The following is a 16777-nucleotide window of genomic DNA, read 5'->3' on the forward strand; positions in this document are numbered from 1 at the left end:
TTCAACTATTGATGGACACAACCATAGATGTTGGATGACTTGGATCAAGTACGTACCCATGCTCACGTGGATGGAGAAGGATGAAGAGCCAATAACAATACTGCCGCTAACTGCGCCTAAGGTATGCTACCAACATAAAGGAGAGGTGGATGTAGGATACAACACCAACTGTGAAAGCGTGATGGAGTTACCTGAGGGGGGAGCAGGAACAGCAGTAGTAATGGACCATTACTGGGCCTGTGGAGAGAAGGCGTACCACACACTGCCCCCTTTGTGGAATGGTGTATGCACTATAGTACACGTTAATGTACCATCACTAGTGGTACCCCAGAAGCATGTGAATATGGCGAATTTCCCCAAGATGGATGAAGGGAACAAAAGGAAGAAGAGATCTGCACAGCCTCGGAAAGGGCCAGAGAACCGACGCAACGGCAACAACACTGTCCTCAACAGAAGGAAAAGACAAGGAGAACCTCTGACAGGAAATTACCTGTGGGGAAGGTCGGAAACAGCACTCACCTCAATTCCGCCGGAACACAGACTATTCAGCAGAGCAGCTATGTTCTTCTCCTCAATAATACATCCTGGACTGCAGGCCTACGCAAACGCAAAATGGCTCCAGATAACTAGGTGGGAACTAATGATGACAATTAACTCTACAGTAAATGGATTCAACGCAATAAAAGAGGAATTGCGAGCAGTAAGAATGGTTGCACTACAGAACAGATATGTACTGGACCTCCTCACAGCAATGGAAGGAGGAGTTTGCGCAAAGATAGGACAATCATGCTGCACATTCATTCCTGCTAACGATGCTGACAATGGTACACTCACGGAAGCAGTATCACAATTGGCCCAGATGCACTCAAAAATGATGGATGAAAGTAAAGGTGTGAAAAAGGATGAGAGCTGGTTTGCAATATTATGGTCATGGATGCCATCTTGGCTGTCAGATGGACTGAAGATTATAGTTGGATGTACTATTTTGGCTGGAGCTACACTGATCATAATAAGATTTTGGAAAGCCCGGAAGGCACGCACCACAGACGAGATGATCGAAATGGTTGGTATACACCTCTTGATGCCAACAGATGACGGCCAACACACAGGCACAATCATAAAAGAGAGAGAGAAGTTGCGCAACCAGATCATCACCAACCACCTGGACCCACCATCTGTGAAGCTCGAAAACCCAAGAAACCCAAGGAGCTACATAGGGAAATGGGTATACTGCACTCCTGGAGGAACCTGTGAATATATGTATTGGTCATTTGAAGACCATGTTAACCACTATGGACATTTGGGAGGAATAACTAAAATATGGAGAGTAAGAGGAGACAAAGAAAAGGATATGTTTGTGGTCGACGAGTCGACCAGAGGGGGGACTGAAGTGGGAGAATGGAAGAACAGGCTCCCGCCCTTCCCCTCTCGCGCTTGGCCTAGAGGATCACGGCCTAGACACCCGCCACGAGAGGAGTTTGCCTATCTACCAGACGACCAAATACCCTGGTACAGGAACATACGGATGTGCCCATCTACCTGCCCAGCAGCCCGCCCTGTCCATGCCGACTCCTGCGGCACTGATCAACTCGATTAAACCTACACGTCGTTAGAGATGCCATGACGACCTAGCCAACGGTCAGCACACCTGTGCAAACATGCGCACCGGACACTCCCACACCAATCCACACGAAGAACATACTCAGTGCTATGACGTAGGCGACAGACATACCCACGGACGTGCATCTTTATTATTTTCGACATAGGCTCTCAAAATGCAGAAACGCAAGACGCATAATGAACTTATCTAAAAAGGCTTGCTCACGCTTCTTCTAAGAACCATGTACCATAATGAAGAATATAACGGAGACACGATACTAAGGATAGAGCAATATGATACCGTAACCTAAAGCGCTCTGCATCAAACGGTTCCACCTATGCACCAGGCCCAAGTAGGCCGCAAGCAAAAGCTTCCATGAACATTGAATGAGCAAGAACTGGGTTGCTGACCCTGCAAAATGAGCCCGGCGAAAGCACACCGCCAAGGGCACGATGTTGCAATCTCGCACGCCGCAAGCCGACGCCAAGGTCGCACCTGCAAGATAAACCAGGCACACAGTAGGAAAAACAATATTAATTGTGTTGAATTTTGCCTCAAACACGGTCCCACCTCACGTGACAAAACCAAACTTGACGGGATGCCAAGCCCAGGAGGAAGGAGACGCCTGAATCCCACGTTTCAAGACACAGGCAGATACAATTAAAAGACTCATTGGACATCTGCAGCAGTGGGAGTAGTCGACCTCCCAACATATGAATGAATCCTCACATTGTTTATACCTACCCATAGTAAAACATCGTTGCAAATGAAATGGTGCACCGCGAGCTGGGAAAAGTGATAGTCCCAGACTGGGAGGCTCGCGAGCGGACCAATCAGAACATGGGGTATTTATCACTGACGCCATTAACATTGACCAATCCTGGTCTTCATGTAACAATTTTCATGTATCAAATTGAAGGGACAGCCCAGGTATACCACCTGACTAACCCTCGACCACTAACACCGTTCTTTATATGTATGCTATACTAACCCTACCTGCGAGCCCCACGATTGTGTGTGTGTCAGGACGGACGCGTACGCTCCTTGACCCATCCCTGCCGTTTTGTCTAATAAACAGCAGAGTCACCTTGCTTCTTGCGTGTGTCTCATACTCTATCTCTTTTGGGATATACGGGAGGAGTTGGGGCCTCCCTGCCCGGAGGTCTGCGGACGGCCCGGCCGACCCCGGCAGAATTTCCCCCCGACACCGGGTTTCACTTTAAATATGGTGGCGATTTGTTTGAATCGGGATGGATTACATTGACCTGTTAAAACACAATAAGTGAGGTTGTACCTTTAAGAAAAGAGCACGTTCAATTTCACGTTACGCGAATATCACGTGACAGTACGAGAGCTCCCATTACCTTGATATCTGGAGCTCGTACGTTGTTTCAACGGCTCACAGAATCACTGCCGCAAGGATCGATGGACACACTCTGAAATAAGAGGTAAGCAGTGTCTCCTGACCGTGGAGGTTAGGAATAGTTGTAATGAGAATTATTCATGTCCTCCGTGTGCTTATGGACAGGGCAGCTGTTACTGTTACGAGTGTATCCGTTCACTGAGAAGGGCCTTGTGATGCTATTAGTACATGCCCACACGATACCGACTTTATGTTGAAGGGTGCTAATTTGGCTTCTTGGTGTTTTCGCTCTATATTTTTTATAGAAATTTGAATTGCCAATAGCTGAATTGGAAAGCAGTGATTCGTATTACGATCCGCGCCGTGAGAATAGACTGAGCCAGAGGCAGTCTCCATAGACGCATTACCGCGGATGGGGCAGATTTATTTGGTGAAGGTAAGCCGTGTTGATGTGTGCCAATTTTACATCCTGCTCCAATTCATAAATCAGGTGTACATCTGTTATCCGTGTACACAATGCACAAGTTATAACTATATGTTGGATGGATGCTGTGGGGTTGACATTTGAGTCATTTTCCTAATTTTCCCCATTTTCACTTCCGTCTTTGTATGAGCTTAGGTTTTTGAGGACCTGCCCTTGTGAACAAATGGGTTCTACATTTTTGTGCCTGCCCCTAAGATTGCGGGTCATTGCCATGCAAGTGGTAACACTGAACCATCATTCTTGATGAGACGAGTGTACCAAGTGAAGATTAGAACAAGAGACAAGCTGCGAGTGTCTGCCGGACATTTATATTTTCATATTTTTAATATACCACTCGGTGTTGGTTAGTTACATTTCAACCCCGTGGGATAACAATACTAGCCCTGGATGTCCTGATGTGTCACGCGGTGTTGGTGATAGTGGTGTTTTGTGGAATATACCAATTTATATGGTGTATCAATCATGATTCCGTGGGTGGTTTACATGATCTCTGTAAAGGTGAAGGAAGTATAGGGGTACTAATGACCCTTACTCTGCACTCAGTTCATTTATGGTGCGGTGGTAGCAATAATCTATCGAGAGATTTGCATATTTAGTTTGATTGATTGTGTTTCGATGTTTATACTTATAGGTGAGTTGTTGGTGTAGTCTACATGTTCCTAATTCCACTGACGTTCCTTTGACAACGCTGGACTTTCGTGCCTTTGAAGAATTTCTGTTGAATAACTGCTGTACAGAAAGAAACATGTCGGATTTGGAAATGTGCTGTCATTATTAACGGCACTGATAAAAACGATATTGAGCTTTTCTCTGTTGTACTAGACGGTATAACTGACGGTGGCTCAGTTGTGAAAATTCTACTGTTCATATTTATAATGAACAAAAGGTTGTATCGTTGTATTTTAGGATGTTGTTTTACATTGATGATTTAGATGTTACAATTGAATGAAATGATGAATTGTCCGAGTATGAATGAGGTATGTTTGGCGTATGGATTGTTGTGGTTTTAGATGAGAATAATGTACCTTACCAGTTGAACTATTAATTTTTTGGATTGGTAAATGAGTGCACTGATTTTGATACTTGTGATGTTTTTTAGAATAATGAGATCAGTCTTTTATAATGCTTTTTCTACATATTAATAAAAATTTTGAATTATTAGAGAGTGTCTACTGATTTGAATTGAGTGCTTTTCATCTCATTTGGTTATTTAAAGACACGTTTTCTTTACAATTGTTTGGAGTCATGATGAAATTTTGACTGTCTATATGAGTAAACTACGCCAGAGCTCACCACATAGAAACACAAGTACTATGATCTATAATGTTAATATAAAACTATGTGTGATGGCCATGGCTTTAAAGAGTATGTGTTCCTTTACCGGTAGCCAGTGGGCATCTTTCCTTGCTTGAGAGATGTGTTCCCTTTTGGGAATGGTCAATGCTGCTCGGAGCGCGTTGTTTTGCGTGATTTGGAGTTCATGTATGTTGTTGACAGAGGTGCCTAAAAAAGGGGCATTGCAATAGCCCAGGCTGGTACCTATTGTGCCTCTGGCGATGGATAGGCTGTTTTTGGTGGAGAGAAAAGGTTTGACTGCATTGATCACCTTGGTGGTGAGCGCTGAGGAGGAGGCTATGGCGTTGACCTGGCGGGACATGGATAGTGAGGCATCTAGGTGAACACCTAGGGTTTTCACAGTCTTGGAGACTGTTATGGTGGAGTTGTCGATGTTGAAGGATTTATATTGTGGGGGGAGTTTGTTGAGAATTTCGCTAGTCCCTACTATGAGGATCTCAGTTTTGTCCCCGTTTAAGCAGAGACCGTTAGCAGCCATCCAGGTTTGAGTAACTGTGTAAATTTTGGTTAGGGCTGTCGCGTCTTCTTCATAGGTCCCAGTTAGTGGGAGTAGTAACTGCGTATCATCCGCGTAGTTGGTGTACGCTATGTTGCGACAGTCGAGATCATTGAAGAGTGGAAGGGTAAATATATTGTAGAGAGTAGGGGCGGTACAGGAGCCCTGGGGGACGCCGCATGATAGTAGGGGTAGCCGAGGCAGTGTCTGAGAAGACCTTCATAAATCTACCATTTAGAAACGAGGCCACCCATGCGATGGCTTCTGGGGAGAAGTGCGCTTCATTTTTTAGGTGCATGCCTAGGATGATATGGTTGACAAGGTCAAAGGCGGCGGATAGATCCAGTAGTAGAAGGAGTGCCAGTTTGCCTTCGTCCATGATGTCTCCAAGTTGTATTTTTAAGTCGAGTAGGGCTGACTCTGTCCCGTGACCTGGTCGGAAACCCGACTGTCTTTTGCCTAGGATATGGTTGGTTTCAAGATATTCCTGGATTTGCGTGTAGGCAGTTTTATCCAGGATCTTGAGCAGGAAGGGCACGGTGGTGATGGGCCTGTAGTTATTAGCCACTTCTGGGACAAGAGTAGGTTTTTTTTAGAAGAGAGCGTACCCACGCTTCTTTTAGGCTGTCTGGGACTGTGTTGCCGTTGAAAGAGGCATTAATGAATGCTTTGAGGAAGGTGGCGAGTGTTTCAGCGCAGTCTTTAATCAGACTGGCTGGACATGGGTCTCCTTTACAGTTAGATGGTTTAATCTTGTTCATTATCTCAATAACTTCCTGTTCTGTTACTTCCCTGAATTTGAAAGGGGTTGTGTGGGCTTTGTCGGAGTGGGGCCCTGGGCTGGGCAGGTGGTTAGTGGTGGAGGTAGATTGGAGATGCTGTGATAGGTTTTTCTGGTGCTCCTTAATTTTTGATTGCAGGAGTTCGATTTTATTCAACAGGGCAGATTGTATGGAGTTACACCAGGTTTGGTCTTTAACAATATCTTGTGATTTGGTGGCTGGTGTGGTGAGTTCTTTGAAAATGAAAAATCTTTGGATTCGGAGCTAGCATTCGCAATTCTTTCATTGTAGGAGGCTGACTTGGCTGTGATTATAGCTTTTTTTGTATTGGGAGGTGATTTTTTGTAGGGGAATAGGGTGGCTGGGGAGGGGGATTTCTGCCAGATGTTCAGTGCTTTTCTTTTCTGAGAGCGGAGTACTTAAAGTTCAGAGGAGAACCATGTGTTTGAGTGTTTCACTGTTTTGGCTTTTTTTCTGTAAAGGGGTGATGGTGTTGATGGCAGAGTTTATGGTGCTCTTGTAGATATCTGCTAGCTCTGACGGGTCAGAGGACTTGAGATCTATTGTGAGGATGCTTAGGTGTGGTATGATCTTATCTTTAGTAAGGTTTTTGGCGCATCTTGCCAGGGCTGGGGGGATGGGCTTTTTGGTGTTAGATGCGACGGGGGTGAAGAAGTGAATGATGTGGTGGTCTGACCAAGGTGTCGCAGTGATGGAGCTAATGTCAATGTGTCAGTTGTGGTTGGCTACCCAGTCAAGGATGCGGCCTTTGTTGTGTGTGGGTGAGGTTATTTTTTGGTCGAAGCCTAGTTCCTTTAAGGCTAGTGAAAGAGATGTGGCTGGCTTATCCTTTTTGTCGTTGTATCCTAGGTTAAGGTCACCTAAGAGGATGCTTTTGGAGGCAAGTTTTAGGTTTCCTGTTAAGTGATGTAGGAGGTTCTCATGGAACTCCAATAGTGGGCCAGGTGGGCGGTAGACGAGGTTGATGGTGGAGTTGGGGGAGAGGGCGATTTTTATTGCTAGGGAGTCTATGGTGTCACCCAGGTTAGATGTGATTTGTCTGGCCTCTAGGTGATCTCATGATGAGCTCTATGGTCCATCTATACAAACTACAGGTATCCCGGTAAAAACCTATGAAATTCAGTCAAAAAACGTTGTGCATGGCACATTATGGTTTGGTTGCCCTTAAAAAAAAAAAAAATAGCACATTCAGTGCAAACAGTTTGTTAAAGGGACGTTATACTTACTTTGCACTACCAACTGCCTATCCATATTATGGGTACATGTAAAACCCAAAAACCCCAGAAATTCGCCAGTTATGGTTAGATAAGCAACCATAACTCACGCCACCACTGTGCTCTGCTAAGACTAACGCCCATGACGTCATAGATGACATCACAACTGTCAGTGATGACATCATTGATGATATCACATGTGCTTTTAGTGTTCATGAAACGCCTCCACAAGGGATCGTTATTAGAATGTTGCTAGAAAACGATCACAGTTCATTGGGAGAACTATGATGAGATACATGGTTCATTAAAAAATGCATTGCTATAAACACCATTGCATTACAGAGTTTTCCACTACATAACCCTACTCATGTAGAAACGTTGGCATTCTCTGCAGCATGTACCTTAGAGATGCATTATTCAAAATCTTGCCATGTTGCATGGTGACATTATGAATGCTTTCCTTTCAGAGTTTTGCGTACTGTGAAGCATGTAATAAGTAGGTAACAATGCCTCACTTACTAATTAATTGTACTACTACACAGACAACATAAACAGACCACAACACATAGAAACATGAGCATATATAGGAAAAGTAACATAAGCAAAAAAGCAGAAATATCACCAGAAAGTGTTCATAACCTAACTGCTTATCTTCATGCACAGAAATGATTACTGTGTTTCACTCTTGCTTCTTCCCCTACATATATGTATCATATGATGTGACTAAACAGTAAGCCATGCAGTGTAAGAACATATCAGAATGGTAAAGTCTACAAATGTAGTACCTTTTGAATTTTTACTTCCTGACTGGCAGTCAAGAAAACCACCTGGCATAGATATGTCAGTGAACAAAAAAGGAGGGAGCCAGAGATGTGATGTCATCAATGACATTTGTGATGCCATCTGTCATGGGTGTTAATTTTAGCAGAGCACATTGGTGGTACGAGTTATGGTTGCTTAGCTTACCATAACTGGTGAATTTCTGGGATTTTTGGGTTTTACCTGTACCCATAATATGGATAAGTAGTTGGTAGTGCAAAGTAGAACATCCCTTTAACAAAGTGTTTGCACTGAATGTGCTAGGTTTTTCTTAGGGCAACCAAACCATAATGTGCACAAACATTTTTCACTGAATTTGATAGGTTTTTAGTAGCGCAACTTAACCATAACATCCCTTTAACAACCTTTTTTCACTGAATATATATAAATATACATATATATATATATGGGATACATTACTCACCGTAATCGTATTTCTGATGCTTGTATCTGCTTAGATTCACATGCTGTGCATAGGCCGACATCTAGTGGAAGCTGCGGAGTATTACAGTTTGTTTTTCGAAAGTCGAAAATGGGCGTCGACACAGGCGTGCCAGTAATACTATCCCTAGTGTGACGTCCACTGTACCCAAGATCCCTCACGCGTGTAGGATCCTCAGATTGTATTTTTTCTGACATGAGGAAGCATGAGGAGTAGCGTGAGTACAGATAATCCAAGCAGATAGACAGAAAAGGTAAGACTACAAGCAATCATGCGCCTTCTCTCGGAGGGGAGGAAGGGTGGGTCGCATGTGAATCTAAGCAGATACAAGCATCAGAAATACGATTACGGTGAGTAATGTATCCCTTCTGAGGCTTGTGGAATCTGCTTAGATCACATGCTGTGCATAGATTAGCGAGCAGTACCAGAAGAAGGAGGTGGGATGTGAGAAGGGTCATGAGCAAACAGGTGTCTTAGAACCGCTTGTCCCACTTGTGTATCTGTCTTGGAATGAGTGTCAATGCAGTAATGCTGAGTAAAAGTGTGAATAGAGCTCCAAGTAGCCGCTTTGCAAATGGTGTCGAGGGGAACATTTGCAATGAAAGCCAGAGTGGCACCAATGCCTCTAGTAGAGTGGGCCCTTGGCGTAAAAGGCAGAGTCTTGTCAGAAAGAGAGTAACACAGCTGTATACAGTTGATAATCCACTTCGAGATAGCGCCCTTAGAGACGCGATCCCCCTCTCTGCCTGTAGCTACGGAGACAAACAGTTGATCTGTTTTCCTTAGCGGTCTGGTTTTATTTACATAGTATAGGACCGCCCTACGCACATCTAGGGTGTGTAGTTTCACCTCAGCCGAGCTTTGCGGGTTCTGGAAGAAAGCCGGAAGCTCGATGGACTGGTTTACATGGAACTTGGATATGAATTTAGGTGAGAACCTAGGGTGTGTGCGTAAAACCAGTTTGTCCTTGTGGATAGTAAAGAAAGGATCCTGCACTGACAGAGCCTGAATTTCACTGACCCTTCTTATGGAGGTAATGGCTACTAAGAAGGCCGTTTTATAAGTCAGGTGTTTGAGACTACTTTTATGCATGGGTTCGAATGGGGGTCCCATGAGCTTAGCTAGCACCACGTTGAGGTCCCATCCTGGCGGTGGGTTCGAAATAGGAGGGTGAAGTCTCTTTACTCCTTCCATGAAGGCTTTAACCACTGGTACTTTCCACCACGAGACCTTGTTATGGGATGTGGTGTAAGCCGAGAGGGCTGCCAGGTGTACTTTCAGCGAGTTAAAAACCAACCCTGCATCCAGCAGGTGGAGCATGTATGTCACAACGTTGGAAGGAGTGCAATCAACCGGGTTGATTTGTTTATTCTGGCACCAGATAACGAATCTTTTCCACTTATCAAAGTAACAGTGCCTTGTATTTGGTTTCCTGGACTCCTTTAGAATGTCCATACACCTCTGTGGTAATTTGAGATGTCCAAACTCTATGACTTCAGGAGCCATGCTGCTAGGTTCATAGAGTTGGGTTCCTGATGCACTGTTTGACCCTGTTGCTGGGACAGTAGGTTGTACCAGGCTGGGAGTCTGATGGGTTCGCACACCGCCATCCTGCGTAGGTGTGGAAACCATGGTTGTCTCGCCCACATGGGAGCAACTAGGATGAGCGTCATAGATTCCTTGTTCATCTTGTACACCACCTTCCTGATGAGAGGAGTTGGTGGAAAAGCGTACGCAAACATCCCTGACCAGTTCATCCACAGGGCATTCCCTTGGGAGTCCGGCTGGGGGAACCTGGATGCAAATCCTGGGCATTGTTTGTTTTCGCTTGTGGCGAATAGGTCTATAGTGGGGAAACCCCACTGAGAGAAGAGATCTTCTACTACGTCTCTGTGAAGGACCCATTCGTGTTCTTCTGGGAGGGAGTTTCTGCTTAGAGCATCCGCTAGGGAATTGAGCTCCCCTGGAACATGTTGCGATGACAGGAAGATGTTCCGTCTGAGTGCCCATATCCATATTTTCTGGGCAAGCTTGGACAGATTTGGCGAACGAGTCCCCCCTTGCTTGTTCAGATAGAACATGGCTGTCGTGCTGTCCGTCCTGATCTGCACCGACAAGTTCAGTAGATGGGGCTCGAACGCCCTTAGCGCTCGGAATACTGCCAGAAGCTCTAGCAGATTGATGTGGTTCTTGGCTACTGAGTGAGACCAGAGACCCTGAGCTGTGTGGTGGAGATGGTGAGCTCCCCACCCAGTCAGGCATGCATCTGTAGTCACCACGGCTTGTACTTCGGGATCGTAAAAGGGTTTCCCCTTTGCGAGATTCTCTCTTGTCCACCAGTGTAGGCTCTGTACGAGTGTTGGCGAAACGACCACTAGATCGTCCCAATGACCACTTGCCTGAGACCACTGTTTCGCCAACCATTCCTGCATGGGACGCATGCGCAGACGCGCGTGGGGGACCAGGTAAATGCATGACGCCATCATGCCCAGTAACCGCATAGCTTTGCGTACTGTTATCTGTTGACCTGACTGATAATGCGGAATTTGCAGAAGTATATTCCGAATTCTCTCTTCCGAAGGGAAGGTCAATCCTTTCTGAGTATCTAGGATAGCTCCTAGAAACTGTTTTGAGGTGCTTGGCACCAGACTTGACTTTTTCTCGTTGATGGAGAAGCCTAATTCGTGGAGGAGGTCGATAGTCCTCTGAATGTTTGACCTGCAAATTCCTGGGGTTTCCCCCGTTATGAGCCAGTCGTCCAGATAAGGGTACACCGGGATTGCTTCCCTGCGTAGGTGTGCAGCCGCCACCGCCAGTACCTTGGTGAATACCCTTGGTGCTGAAGCTATCCCGAAGGGCAGTACCTTGAATTGGTAGTGGCGACTGTCCACCTTGAAGCGCAAGTACTTTTTGTGCGCTGGGAGCATGGAAATATGAAAATAAGCATCTTTCATATCCAAGGTTGCCATGTAATCCCCCTTTTTTAGGAGGGGGATTACCTCTTGTAGCGTGGTCATACGGAATTTTTGGGGCTTGACATATTTGTTGGCAGGCCGTAAGTCCAATACTGGGCGCATTGTCAAATCTTTCTTTGGCACAAGGAAGTAAGTTGAATAGATACCCTTGTTTACCTGGTGTCCTGGGACGAGTTCTATCGCGTCCTTTTCTAGCAGAATGGCGATCTCCTCGAGAAGGATCCTTTGATGCTCTAGGGAGTGCACTCTTTGTCGTGGAGGATGATTCCGGGGACGCTGCAGTAGTTCTATACAATATCCTGCGGATACTGTTGACAGCACCCATCTGTCTGAGGTGATCCCTTCCCAAGCCTGGGTGAAGGTGGAAATGCGTCCCCCTACTGGGGTTGCGTGGCAAGGGACCCTGAACTGAGCGTCACTGTTTTGGTGGAGGCGTGCCCCCGCCCTTGTTGGGGCTGCCTCTGCCTCTTCCACGACCTCTCTTGTTACCCCTGCCGTAACTCTGGGTAGACTGCTGGTTGTTATTCCATTGTGTACCTTGTCCCTGGGCATAGTTGCCTCTTTGTGAATTTTGGCCGCGTGGGCGACGAAAATTATTGTTCCCCCTCTGGTTAGGGGGTTTGTTGGTAAGCTGGCCAAGGGATTTGAGAGTCTCATATTCATCTTTGGCATTTTTAAGTGCGTCTTCGACCGCTTTCCCAAACAATAGGTCGGGTTCCACTGGCTTGTCTATTAAAGAAGCCTGGGTTTCTGTCTTGAATCCCGACTGCCGTAACCACGCATGTCTCTTGATAACAGTACCTTCTGCTATCAATCTCCCTGCGTTGTCAGCGGCGTCGAAAGTTGCTTTTAAAATGCAACCAGACACGGCTCTCCCCTCTGCCGAGATCCGAGCCAGCTGGCCCTTTAACGGTTCTGGAGCAGAGGCAATGAGCGCCGCGACTTCTTCCCATTGATGGCAATTGTAACTGGCCAACAGGGTGGTGGAATTCGCAATCCTTGCTTGGTAGGCGGACGTTGAGGCTACCTTTCTGCCAAACCCGTAAAGTTTTTTGCTCTCCTTGTCGGGAGGAGCTTCTGATGAAGATAAGGGCGTGCCAGCCCTCTTTCTAGTGTTGGTCACCACTAGGGAATCTGGTTTAAGATGTCCCTTTATATACAGAGGGTCAGACTGGGCTGGCCGGAAAATCTTTTCAATTCTGGGGTTGACAGCTCTGGTGAGGTTAGGATTCACCAGGGAAGGATCTATTCTTCGTTGGATGGATTTGAGGATAGGGATGGTCTGAGCGACCGGTCTTCTCTCTCCTACAAACTCCTCCGCGAAGTCCCTTTCCTCCTGTACACCGTGGGTGTCGATGTGGAAGTGTTCCGCTGCTCGAGCGAGAACCTCGTTAAGGAGGGGCTGGTTATCAACTGGAGAGTCAGTAACTGGGGCTTCGCTTTGTACTGGGGAATCTACTCTGTAAATTTCCTGCTCATCTTCTCCCTCCTCCAGGTCCTCATCCTCTGCATAGTAATCTGTCCCGGTTTGTTCTTCCATAAATGCAAACTCCTGGTCCTCTTCAGGGAAAACTTGTCCCTGATAACTGGGGAGTGGAGTAGAATATGGAGTGGAGTAAGGCTGAACCTTGAAGGGTTCAGGTCTTTCGACCCGGGGCTCTTTACTTAGCGGGATAGGATCGGAGGAGCCTGAGGGTGTGGCCCCTTGAGGGTTATATGAAAGAAAGTGTTCTGGGTTCTTATCATAAAAATCAGCCAAGGAAGACATCCTAGACATAACCCTGTCTATGTCTTCACTGGACCATTCCCTGGAACAGGGTATTACTTTAGCAGGTGATTTATTTTCAAGGGTAGACTTGTGTTTGCTTGTCTGCTTAGGCTTTACAGGGGTGGAAGGCTGTGCTTTCCGCTGTTTCCCCCCTTCTCCGTGCGTGGAAAAATGTTTTCCCTGTCCCTTGGGGGCCCCAGAGACTTTCGACGCCTGGCGTCGAGGGTCTGGAGAGGTATCTGTGTGCTTCGGGCGTGGGGCCTCACTGATGTTAACCGCGGTCTCGGTATCTTGGAGCGCGGCCTGGGGGTGGAAGTCGTCTTCGTCTCCCGACGATCGAACTTCCGTTAGTGTGTGTAGCGAGGCACTCTTGGCAAGAGTGGATGATTGCCTTGCGTCGTGAGGCGATCTCGATCGAGAGCGCCCAGAGGACACCGAGTCGGACCGTTCTTTTTGTGCCTCTTTCCGGGAAGTCGACGTCGTCGAGGTCCGGTTGGTCTTAGTGTGTTTAGTGTGTGTTAGGTGTGTAGCGCTTGCGTCGCCGGGGGTCTTCCCCATAGCCGCCTTGCCGGACGACCTTCCGAGGTCGGGGACCTGCGCTCGTCGGCTGTCTTTCGACGCCGTAATGCCCTCGCCGTCCGAAAGTACGGCGTCGCTGCCATCGCTGAAGGCGCCCTCCGCTGCCATGGCCTCCTGCCTGGCGTGGTGGGCCCAACGCTTTGTCGAACGGTCCTTAAGTGTCTTAGGTTTAAACCTACTACACGCTCTGCAGTTCGCTTCGGGGTGATCCCTCGGCAAGCAGAGATTGCACGTGGCGTGCCTGTCGACCCAAGGGTATTTGCGATTGCACTTGGGGCAGAATTGAAAAGGGGTACCCTCCATACGCACCTTAAGGCAGCGGGCTGCTAAGTGTAGGAATATATATAAATGTAACTATATATCAAGAGTGAAGAGTATGTACCACCCCCCACTCTCCCTACTTGTAAGGGCCGAGGCCAGCGGCCTACTAGGCCCGGGCCGAGGCCAGCGGCCTACCGAGGCCCAGATCCGTCGTGCAGCAGTCGACGGTCGATGACTTCTCCAGCCGTCGTCGAGGTTGAGGGTCGACGTTGGGGTGGGGAAGGGAATGAATAAGAATTAAAATTATAATAACAGCAAAAGTATGGCTAAGGCCAGGGAACTCCGCAAGATGCTTCCGACCAGTATGGCGGAAAAAAACAATCTGAGGATCCTACACGCGTGAGGGATCTTGGGTACAGTGGACGTCACACTAGGGATAGTATTACTGGCACGCCTGTGTCGACGCCCATTTTCGACTTTCGAAAAACAAACTGTAATACTCCGCAGCTTCCACTAGATGTCGGCCTATGCACAGCATGTGATCTAAGCAGATTCCACAAGCCTCAGAAATATACATATATGTGTGTTCACAGCGTGTGATCTAAGAAGATTCCACAAGCCTCAGAAATATATATATATATATGTGTATGATTTCAACAGGCTTGGAGTCCTGAATTGGCTGTGCCAAATAAGATTTTGGTAGCTTTGGGATACTCTCCTCAGTGACATACAACACTTAGGAAGCATAGCAAAACTAACACGTAAAATGCCAAATTCTGCTCACCCTCAATAAAAACAATCAGTGGATGGCAAACCTCCCCTTCTCCCAGCTGGCTGGTGGGAAAACCTCTTTGAAAAATGCCCTTTTCTGAATTTTCAAAATGTTTTCTAAAAGATGCCATTTTCCTTCTGTCTCCCTCACACCAGTCCATTCCAGTGGTGAAATTAGCTGAGATAAGTACCCCTTTGGTAATTGTAAGTGTCTAGATTAGGGACCTGCAAACTGCGGCTACCCAGATGTTCTGGACCAGAACACCCATAGTTCCCTCACCATTAACTGTGTGCTGGCTATGGCTGATGGGGAATTTTAGGCCAAAACATCTGGAGAGCCAAAAGTTGCAGACCCCTAGTCTAGATGTTCCCAATATGCATAGGGGCGACCCTTGTATAACGTCGGTGCCTCCCAACATTCCTTGGGATACTAAGGAGGCCCAAGCATTCTGTTCATTTTGAAATCAGCTGCACTGCATAATAGGTAAGCACATACTATGTACTGTCTGATTCAACAAAGCCTAACTAGTCTTGTGGTGGGGGTCGAATAGGATTGGTCCTGATTGACCAGGCTGAACTTACTTTGTAGTTGCATGAAAAAAGATGAAAGATTGCGATAGGCCAAAACGGTCTATTTTATCATGTTGCAGGATGCATAGGGCCCACCACCGATGTTCGCTGAATGCATGCATTTATCTGAACTTCCCTAGTTAGTGTTTGTTCAGTGTGCTAGACCAGGAAAGACACAAGCTGTTGGACCTCTACTTCTGTGGTGTGGTACAGAAACAGAATGGAGAATCTGGGCCAGTTTATAATTGCACCCTTGTTGCAAATGGAGGCGGACCATATCCCCCTGCAGAGTGCGGATTCAAAATGTATTTGAGTTTTTTCTTCATTATCTCTTCCCAAACCTGTCTCTTACATAAACTCACTATTACCACCATCTAGGTTTCCACCACTCTCAGCCCACACTCTCTACAATAAGTCAGTAAACCCTCTGCACTGCTTGAATATGTTGTAGTACACCCTCCTGCAAGACTAATCTAAAACAGACACCAGATATGGTACTGAAGAGAAGTCAAAATTTGACCCAACTATTCTTTCCCACATGCGGAATGATATAAATGAAGGACTCTTACGTTGGTTCCAGTTTCCCTCCAGTCCCAGGTCCGGCTACCTCCTGGCCACACTTTGCAGTCTTTGTACACTTGTGGGCAGCCTTGGACCTTCATACTGCCCCACGAAATGTTTGAAATGTTTGGCGAAGACATGCTCAACAGTTGATCAAAATAATCTGAAACAAGAAGCACAATAACTTTGTGTGAGAGTCCTAGTTAAACAAAGCCAAACATGTACAAAAGCAGACATGGGAAATAAACAAACAAACTCAAGGATTGGCGAGTCTGAACACACCTCCCAGATGAGAGGGAAACCTCTTCACAGTTGCAAACATTGGCATATCTGGAGTGGGACCTGACATTCTGGGCCTACTTATGACATTTTTGTGGGGGCCTCAAACCCCACACCCAGCATTGTTGTGGACGCCTCAACCCCCCCACCCCAGCATACCATCAAGATGGCAGATGCCACCCACTGAAGCAGCCACACAGACCATAATTCGATGACATCACCAAAGTAATCATGAAGCGGCGACATGACTGAAAACACACGCACGTAGAGGCATTAGCTAGTGGCAAAAGAGCACACATTAACTGCTTGCTGATGCCTAAAAACAACAAACATGAGCACTGATTTCCCAGGGAAACACAAACAGAGCTGGCAGTACAGTTATTGGGCCCAACCTTGCCAAGGACGCTGGGAGAGAGTGTTTTCGAGTCAACAGAAA

General features: G+C 46.6%; 1 protein-coding gene across 7 annotated transcripts in view; it reads right to left on the reverse strand.

The window, feature by feature from the left end:
• Positions 1–16777, reverse strand: part of AAMDC (adipogenesis associated Mth938 domain containing) — a 339865-nt gene that overhangs the window by 162194 nt on the left and 160894 nt on the right. For all 7 annotated transcript variants that reach the window (XM_069639951.1, XM_069639947.1, XM_069639948.1 and 4 more), the window contains one exon: positions 16071–16225. In XM_069639951.1, the coding sequence (XP_069496052.1) occupies positions 16071–16202 (132 nt within the window). In that variant the 5' untranslated portion in view covers positions 16203–16225. The remainder of the gene's footprint in view (positions 1–16070; positions 16226–16777) is intronic.

Source organism: Ambystoma mexicanum, chromosome 7q (assembly GCF_040938575.1).
Source record: "Ambystoma mexicanum isolate Mex_15411 chromosome 7q, UKY_AmexF1_1, whole genome shotgun sequence".
Taxonomy (NCBI): domain Eukaryota; kingdom Metazoa; phylum Chordata; class Amphibia; order Caudata; family Ambystomatidae; genus Ambystoma; species Ambystoma mexicanum.